The sequence below is a fragment of the Quercus suber genome, unplaced genomic scaffold, assembly GCF_002906115.3.
Source record: "Quercus suber isolate HL8 unplaced genomic scaffold, Cork oak 2.0 scaffold_251, whole genome shotgun sequence".
In the NCBI taxonomy this organism is placed as follows: Eukaryota; Viridiplantae; Streptophyta; class Magnoliopsida; order Fagales; family Fagaceae; genus Quercus; species Quercus suber.
Window position 1 is genome coordinate 547,682 of NW_027069707.1, and position 9,905 is coordinate 557,586.

The 9,905-nt window shown below is 35.3% G+C and overlaps 1 protein-coding gene across 1 annotated transcript; it reads left to right on the forward strand.

The window, feature by feature from the left end:
- The first annotated feature begins 595 nt into the window (after positions 1-595).
- LOC111982925 (VQ motif-containing protein 4) lies at positions 596-1,784 on the forward strand. The gene has a single exon (XM_024014549.2). The coding sequence runs from the start codon at positions 797-799 to the stop codon at positions 1,505-1,507; it is 711 nt and encodes a 236-aa protein (XP_023870317.1). The 5' UTR covers positions 596-796; the 3' UTR covers positions 1,508-1,784.
- Positions 1,785-9,905: the final 8,121 nt, after the last annotated feature.

The following is a 9,905-nucleotide window of genomic DNA, read 5'->3' on the forward strand; positions in this document are numbered from 1 at the left end:
CTTCTTGATGGGTCTGCTGCGCACTATAGATTTGACCAAATTTTACATGATGAATCTTGACTTTTATTAATGCTCATAATATTAGTGAGGTAGTAAGGTTCTCTCTTTCTTCCTAGCACTGTACCTGGTCACACTCCAATACTAATGGAAGCAACTTCTCAACCACTTTGATCCTCATCTTATTTGTGAGTGAATCACACGCGCACAAAAATGTACAAAATTCGTAAATGGATGGGTGTTGTGTATCAAAATCAAATGCTATTTTCATCGTCTTCAATCCCATCACACACGCATACACATTACTCTTAAAAACACACAAGAGTCTCTTCAGTCAGGGCCCTGAAGTCAATGCTAGTTGTGTCTGTGTGCGTATATACACACACATAAAAGGAGACGTATTATTTGATAAATTTGCCACTGGTGGCACAGATGCTGCTGATGGCCAAAAAATTCCTAATTCAACCAATACCCTTTTTTTTTTTTTCTTTTTTTTCTTTTTTATCAAATTCCAAGAAACCGTTGGGCATTTTCTTTCTGACCAATCAACTCCAACACCCACCAAAGAAGACAATGCAATTTCAAGAGAGAGAAAGACTACATAGAAACTAATAAGTCCTCTTAAAGACTCTAACAAGACAAACAAAAGCACGTCAAAACAAAAACATAGCCCATAAGCAATCCCTTCCTCCATCAAACCTTGTTTTTCACTCTTTCACCTCTTGTTCTCCACCCAAATTAATCACTCACTCTCTCTCTCCCTCTCTCTTGGTGGTGTTGGAGACAGAAAGACCCATCAATGGAAAACACCTCAAAACCCCAAGATAGAGAGAACCCATCTCCCACAAACTCCCCAACTAGCAATGTAAGCAATGGGTTCCAAAATCAAAATCCCACACCACCTCTCACACCTAAACCTATCCCCAGATCTGACTCTAACCCTTACCCAACAACCTTTGTACAAGCTGACACATCAAACTTCAAACAAGTTGTCCAAATGCTCACAGGCTCATCAGACACCACCTCAACCAAACAGTCTTCAAAAGATCCACCACCACCACCACCACCACAATCATCATCATCATCAAAAAACCACCATCACCACCATAGCATACCACCCATCAGAACTCCACAAAAGAAACAACAAGGCTTCAAACTCTATGAGAGAAGGAACAACCTCAAAAACAGCCTCATGATCAACACTTTGATACCTAATTTTGCTCATCAGACAGCTGGGTTCTCGCCACGTAATAAGCCTGAGATTCTGTCTCCAAGTCTGCTTGACTTTCCTTCACTTGCTCTTAGCCCTGTTACCCCATTAAATGGTGAAGACCCTTTTGACAAATCCTCCTCACCTTCTCTTGGGAGCTCGTCAGAGGAAGAGAAAGCCATCGCTGAGAAAAAGTTTTACTTGCATCCATCACCGATCACAACTCCAAGAGACGCTGAGCCACAGCTTTTGCCTTTGTTTCCTCTTACTTCACCAAGAGTTTCAGGGTCTTCTTCCTGAAGAAAGTTCATTTTCTTGTATTAATTCGTGGGTTTTGGAATTGGATGCATGGTTCTCAATCACAACTAGACATCTTGCTTTTTAATTGTACAATTTGATCTCTCTTCCATAGAAAGGTAAAGATGCTTTTTTTTTTTTTTTTTGGAAATTTTATGGCTATTATTATCATAATTAAGAACCATCAACATGAGATAGATTTTGCTCGGGTCAATTGCCTTTTTTGGGTTTAAGTCTTCTGTCTCTCTCTTCATATAATTCCATGGATGAGTTTCGAATCTGCCTTTTTTTTCTTTTTCTTTTTTCTTGTTTTGGTGAAGAACTACATAATATTTATTTTTTTTATTTGACAATTCGATAATTGTGGAATCTAGTTAGCAATATCAGGAAGTGTCAATTGAGTTGAGCTATAAAAAAGTTTGCAAAATTTTTTTACAAACAATTACAAAGTAGCAATTCATGTATATTTTCTACTTTGGTTATGTTCAGTCAACAGCAAGTCATTTATCTGTTAAACAGGTATAGCTGTTCTGAAGTTGAACCGTTGTATACATATGAATTCCATCTTTCCCACTACCATTATTTCAACACTTAAAAATTTAAAATTGTTTTCAGAATGTTTATGTGAGGACTTGTTCTAAGTTAGAAGATAATAGGGGGTGGAGAAATTGGAAAGTTCATGTGACATTTATTGGCAAAGGCAAAGACTGTTTAAGAAAGAAGGATATACTATGAAATTTTTGTATGTACTGAAAGTTTGGTGCTTTGAATATTGTAGTCAACTTGTGAAGGGGTTATGGCCCTTCTGGGTCCCTTTCACTCGAGCTATTATCACCAAAGGCAAATTTGAATGTTCTACTTGATGACACAGTCATACCATGCATTTGATCCTTTCCAATTTTCGCATTATGCAAAACACTGGTCCTAATAACTCAAACAGTTAGTCCATTTCTACCTAAAGGTGTTCTTAGAGTTCCCCAAGAAAGATTTTCTGTTTGAAAATGACTTTATCCATTTATATAATTATGTAAAGACTCAAATTTATCAGGCCAACAAAATACTATTGGTGGCTTTTTAAACTTCTTTAATTCTTGGGCATGGCAAAATAAAATCCTCTTCCTTTTGAATGGAGGGGTTTTAGACTTTTTTAGTGGCCAACAATGACGGGTTGTATAGACAATTCAGTATAACTTGACCACTGATCTTACAAATCAAGGTGTCTATAGGTTGAGACAGATGAGGAAGAAAAGGAGCATGCTAGATTGAAGCAGATACATACATCTATAAACTTGAACATTTTTCTCATGCAGATACAAAAGATTCTTCTATCAATTGCTATATTAAAAAAAATTATAATTAAACTCGTGCAAATTCTTATTCCTCTTTACAAATATTTTTTTAAAAAGGAAATTGTTATTTTTAGTCTCTTTGTAGTTTGTATTCATAGGAGACCAGCTAAAGTAAATGGGAACACAATAAAGGTTAAAAACAAAGGGAGGAGAAAGTTGGACTCTGTGATTATGATGATTGAAAAAGAAGAAAAGGAGAGAGTATTATCAAGTTGAAAAAAATAAAAGCGGGGAAACTGTGAAGACTTTTTCTTTTCCTTCGTAATCTCAAATTGTCTTTGTATCTGGACATAGGGCCCAATAATTAGTGGGGCCAAAAGTAACTGCCAAGATATATATATATATATATATATTTTTTTTTTATATGCAAGTTGTATGTTTTATGTTTTATTTAACAACAACGTCTAAGCCAAATGCTTGCCTTCTACTTCTACATACTCTCAATCTTGGAATTTATGTGGAAATTGTCCCAACTCTCTCTCCTACTATTTACCTTTTAAAAAAATTATATGCAATCTGTTATGACTGTGTAATATTAATTCTGATGAGCATTGGGCTAAGTATTTGTTACCAATGATGACTAAGGCCCAGTTACAAGGTAGCCATTGATAAGAGAGATCATGGGACGTTGTTGAAGAGTTGCCTCAACGGTTACAAACGTGGGACAAATGGCAAAATAAAGAAGACGGAGAAAGGACATGTGGTGGTAGATATAAATAAAGGCCTTGTTCAACAAAGAAGGACGCCACAAACCTCTTTTTTGGTGAAAATAAGATTCATTACCAAATAAGAAATATCAACATTCTCAGTACAGCCCCAGTTACCAAACATCCCACTGAGGTCATCCTTAACAACATCAATTAAGTCCACAGGAAGATTATCAAAGGTAGCAAAATCAACATCTAGACAAAAGCTCATCCTAGCAAGACTATCCGCACACCTGTTCGCCTAACAGAAGCAGTGCTTAATACAAATCTGCGGTATGCGAGAGATCAAAAGCCTGCAATCATCCAACAAAGGTGATATGACGTTATTGACATATGAGGGGTTCCCTAAGGCATCCACAATAGACTTGGCATCAAGTTCAACTTCAAGAGGATTAATGTTGAGGTTGCTGCATAGAAGAAGGCCCTCCCTTAAACCCCACAGCTCAACAGCAAAGCTGTTTGTCCTGCCAATACTCCTACTAAACCCAATAACCCACCTACCTACATCATCCCTAACCACCCCTCCACATCCTGCCAAACCTGTGTTACCACAATATGAGCCATCTGTGTTCAGCTTCCACCATCCTTGGATCGACTTCTCCCATCTAATCCTCATCATGACATTCCAGGTCAGCAACCTTGGAGAGGAAAGGCAATGAAAAAATTCTACAGCTTGATTTACAATCACCAAAGCTAGCTTCGGGTTCCTACTTTTGCCATTGAAAACCAAATTGTTTCTACTCTTCCAAACATTCCACACAGCAAAGGGAAAAAAAATTTTCCAAGGCAGTTCAGTAGCACCTAAATTGTGCTTAAATTTGCTATTTAACATCAGCCAGTCTTGGAGGTTACTCCTCCAAAAAGCTTGATTAGAGGGTATAACCCCCAACTGGTTCCACATGCATCTTAATAGTGAGCAGTCCTTCAAGGCATGTAAAATGCTTTCAGCTCCTTCCTGACATAAAGGGCATGTAGTATCATGACTAAATCCCCTCCTTTCAAGGCAAACCTTAACTCCAATGCTGTTATGAACACATGTCCAAAGAAAAGTTCCAAATCCAATGCGCTGAGAAATGTTCAATACATTTAGCCCCCATTGCAATCTTGTAAGCACTCTTTAAATCAAAGGTGCCTTTAGGAGACCCTGACCAAGCCAACTTATCAACACCTCTACTTAACAGCATCACTAGGGTTGCTTGAATCACCCTTTTAACTTCTACGGGAAGTTCAAAGGGTATCTTCCCCCAATCCCAACCCGTGTCCATCATAAAGTTTTTAACTTCTAGATGGCTAGCCTCCCTCATGATAGGACCTTGAATCAACCCTCTAAGAGAACCTCCATTTGTCCATTTATTTTGCCACATTCAGCCCACTATCCCTACCAATCAGCCACCTGCTTCCTTTATTAAAAGTATCCATACCTTTTTGAACAGTTTTAGACCCTTTAAACCAATCAGATTAACCTAGTTAATTAGCCAAGTGATTAATTTAGTCAAATTATGCAGTTCTAGGTTATCACAAACATACAATCATATCAAGAATATAAAGCAGCGGAAATATAAAAGACACAATGATATGATTACCTAGAAAACCACACGGTAAAAACCTGGGGAGGATTTAACCTAGCTATCCTCAAGGTAAACCTGAATCCACTATGCGAAAGAGTCGAAGTTCATACAAAAGAACTTACAAGCTCCCCGCTTGACTTCCTAATGCTACCCACCAATAGAACTCACTAACACGACCACATGTAAGCTCCGAATCCATGGACTCCTTCTTTCTTGGATTCTCCAATCAGCTACAAGCACCCATGCTTGTTATTCTTTAAGCTCCAATGGCAGCAACTGAATTGATCATCAAGATGCAGATAACATCTCCACCTTGAAAATCCTAAGTTTTGTGTGAAAGAAAGCTCCTCTAGATCTTACAAGAGATTTACACAAAATAGCAATATGAGCAACAAAAACCTTGGAGAGGTTTGGGTACAAAACCCTAGATACAAAAGAAGCACACTCTTCTCTCTCTCTCAAAGCCCTCAAAAACGTGGTTTAGGGTTTCCTTTATATAGTGGGAGAAGTAGATCTAAAACCCTAATCCTTAATAGGCTTAAGCTGACTATTTGGGCCGACTTAAAATTCTGCAGATACGATTTTCAATTGATCGAGTCTGTTCTTCGATCGATCGAACTAGGTAGAATATGAAGTCTTCTTCCTGTAGCTTGTATGTTCTTGAATCTTGACTTGAATCACCTTGAGCATTGTCTAATAAAACCTATAGACTCTAAGATCTATATCTAGACAAGTTTGTGTTCACGATTTGCCAATTGTTCTAAACATTTAGAACCTAACAAACTCTCCCTTTGGCAATTCGTGACAAAACTTTCATACAAAATGAAATGCTCAAATACAAGAACAACCCAATACAATAAAATGCCCATTACAACAAATTCAATCTAACTACTATCCATCAGTTGCAAGTATAGACAGCAGCTCAATTGAATCAACCTGTATATTTCCTGAAACACTAAACAAAACGCATAAACACATGTGTGGAAAATACAAGTAAACAAAAATAAATTCTTGATTTCACATATGACAAAATAAAGACATATACCAGTGAAGAACTCATAAGTATAAATCAATAAGAAGTGAAACAAGAAACATATAAATCAAAATAAATTCTAACTCTCCCCCTAAGTTAGATACAACAAAAAGTTTTTATTTATATTCTCCCCTTTCAAAAATAATTTCAACTCCCCCTAAACAAGACAAACATGATTCCCATAAATCAATAATTTCTCCCCCTTTTTGTCACGTATTGACAAAGACAACTCATACAAAGAGTAAACAGTCACCATACGCAATAAAAGATAAGAGAAAATAGAGAATCAAGGGGACACAAACCACTTCAACTCTATAGTAAATAGAGACAACTCCCCTTATGACCAACAAAGGTTTAAAAAAATCTCCCCCTATAAAAATAGGAAAAACAAAACAAGTTTTTGGAAAAAACAGTTTTGGAGAAACTTTAGGAGGTGGGGAAAAACACACAAACCAAAGTTAAAAACTAAGGTGAGGATACACATAAAAAAAAAATTCTCTCTTCCAATAAATGCAAACTTGACACTATGTGACCCATAAACAGTTGCATAAATAGAGAAAAATATTTGCACATTGATTATCCATCATATCTCTTAAGAAAAATATTTTCTGCAGTTCACACATAAGAAATAGCATATACTAGAATGTACAAAACTCAAAAATTAATCAATCAATTTTTAAATCAAGTTGAGTACCCAATTTAGCAAAGTTTATGCATGCTATGTGTGAAAACAATGAGAGATATGACTACAAAACTGCAAGATGGATACAGAAATCAATGCAATGCATGTGAATCCTAAACACAAATGATGCATGGAAAAAAAAAATTGGTCAAAAACATAGAAACTGAAAATTTTTCAGTTTTGATCGATCAAGAATCGAGCGAACATCAATCGAGTCAGGTAGACTCAAACCAAAAATTTTAATCGCAATTTCGATTGATCGAAAAATAGGTTCGATCGATCGAAAGTCTGGAAAAATCAGATTTTTGAAAACAGAGCATTTTAATGCAGAAACTCCTCAAGGCACATTGTTTTATATAAAAAATGCATGAGTATGAGACAAAAGGTTTTCCAAAAACACTTGAATTTAACCTAGATCTTCCAAAATCAAGATTTTCAATCAATTTGTCCTCAAAGCACAAACATTAAACACATTTTGCATTAAAATCAAGGAACTTTTAATCTTTGATGGCCACAACAAGATTACACACAATAAAATGTACCAAGTTTAGTAAATAGTAACTTGTGTAGTGTGTGCAACTAGCAAAAGTTTTGAGATACATATGAGATGATATGTGAATAGCAATCAATCACAAAGTCTACAAAATTTATCACATAGAATTTAAAAGAGACTATCACCTAAAGAGTTACATCATATAACTCCCACTTCTCCTAAAACAAAAGCTTGCAATCATGTAAGTTTCTTGAATTTTGCCTCATAATATACACACCAATTTTAATTATGTGATTTGGTATCAAGCCTAGTAGTACACACCAATTTTAAGCATTTAGTAATTAAACTGAGGTTACACCTTATGTTCTTTTTGTGCATGTGCTACACTTTCTCGAGCACAGAATCTTAAGATATGCACTAAGGTGTTCATGATTGGCTAGTGAACAGTGGTGAGATGGTTATTTATGCTTTTCTTAAAAGGTTCAAGTCCAACAATCAAAAGCATGTGATTTCAAGATCAAGACAAAGTGATAAAAAACTATAAACATCTTTCTCACACAACATGCACTACAAAGTTTCAACTAGTAAAATGCAAAAATAAGTTCATCAAAGCTAAACAAGGTACATAAACTTGTTATGTAAATATAATATGACCAATCCTCGATTATAAATCCAAAATGTGTAATACAAAACACAAAAAATCTTTTTGGTTTTAAAAAAAAAAATTATGACCAAAAACAAAAAGCACACATTTTGCTAAATGAACAATGCAAAGCTATGCATGATGGTGCTTAACTAAGCTATAGAGGGTACACAAACAAGAAATATCAATTTCTTAATTAACCCTTGAGTACATGTACAAACCAGTACATACTCACACAAAATCAAAAATAGCTTAACACTTATATAACACATGCTATTCAAGTTTCTCCACAATGTCAAGCATGTTCTAAATCAAGAGAGAGATATCATAACTCATGTAATCCTCAAAAATAAAACAAGACACAAAATAAAATATTTTTGTCTTTTTGAAATTTTTCAATGTTTTTGGATTTTTTTTTTTATATAAAAAAAACTTAAAATATAAAACAACCAAAAACAGAAACAAGACATGTCCACAAACAATTGAAAGAATTAAATCAGGGACAAGTCAGCAACACTCACCTTGGAAAATCTTTTCTCACCCATATAGCATGAGTCTTCAGCTTTGTAGGTAAAAATCCATGAGAGGCATAGTGTATTTGAGGAATTACACTAATCTTCTGAGAAAGAATAAAATCCTGTAAATTCCTTTCACAAACCAACAAGCTCAAATTTTTCAAAAGAATATGAAACAATTTATATGGACTTATGGCAAGAGAAATATCATCACATATCCTAGATTGAAACAAAGAATGCTTAATTTTCAATTTATGATAATTACAATGAATGTGTCCACGAACACCACAACAGTGGCAAACAGGAACAAATTTAGGAACATCAGTATTCCTAACAGCAAATCTAGTCTCAGATTTTGGTTTTTACCTCAACAAAGAATAGTTTGGTTTAATATGATCAACAACACCACAAAGGTGACAGGTAGGCACAAAAACAGATTTATTATGCTCTCCAACAGTAGGTTTAGACATAGGTTTAGAAACTTCAGCACCTACAACAGAACTTTTACTTTTGTTTAACCTAGCAAAATAAGCTTTTTCTTTATTATTCCTCTTGAAATGAGGGATATAAACTTTTTCAGTTTTAGGCTTAAGAGAAACAGAAATATTTCTGTTATCAACAACAGGCTTGGTACTAGTCAAATTTTCAATTTTATTTTTAGATTCAACTAACTCTTGTTCCAAGCTTTTCATCTTCTCATCTTGAGAGGAAATTTGATTTCTCAAAAATTCATTCTTTTTATTAGACTCATCCAATCTCACAATCAATTCCTCTTTTTCAAGATTAGCCAATTTTAACTCTTCCTTGAATTTCTTAAAAATTTTCAAAGATTTAGATAATTCCTTATGAAGAGTTTCAAAAGCATCAAAAAAATCAACAGAAACAATAGTGTCTTTTTATTCAAAGCATCACAAACATGAGCAGAAAGACACTTCAAATTATCCATGATAACAGGGGTCAAGGATCAGGTCTTAGATCAAAAGATCTAAAACAGAAGAGCTACCCGCTCTGATACCACTTGAACAGTTTAGACCCCTTAAACCAACCAGATTAACCTAGTTAATTAGCCAAGTGATTAACTTAGTCAAATCATGCAATTCTAGGTTATCACAAACATACAATCATATCAAGAATATAAAGCAGCGGAAATATAAAAGACACAATGATATGATCACCTAGAAAACCACACGGTAAAAACCTGGGGAGGATTTAACCTAGCTATCCTCAAGGTAAACCTGAATCCACTATGCGAAAGAATCGAAGTTCATACAAAAGAACTTACAAGCTCCCCGCTTGACTTCCTAATGCTACCCACCAATAGAACTCACTAACACGACCATGTGCAAGCTCCGAATCCACGGACTCCTTCTTTCTTGGATTCTCCAATCAGCTACAAGCACCCACGCTTGTT

What these genes read in the sequence shown, in the direction of transcription:
- LOC111982925 (XM_024014549.2), top strand. Translation starts at nt 797, where the DNA reads ATGGAAAACACCTCAAAACCCCAAGATAGAGAGAACCCATCTCCCACA.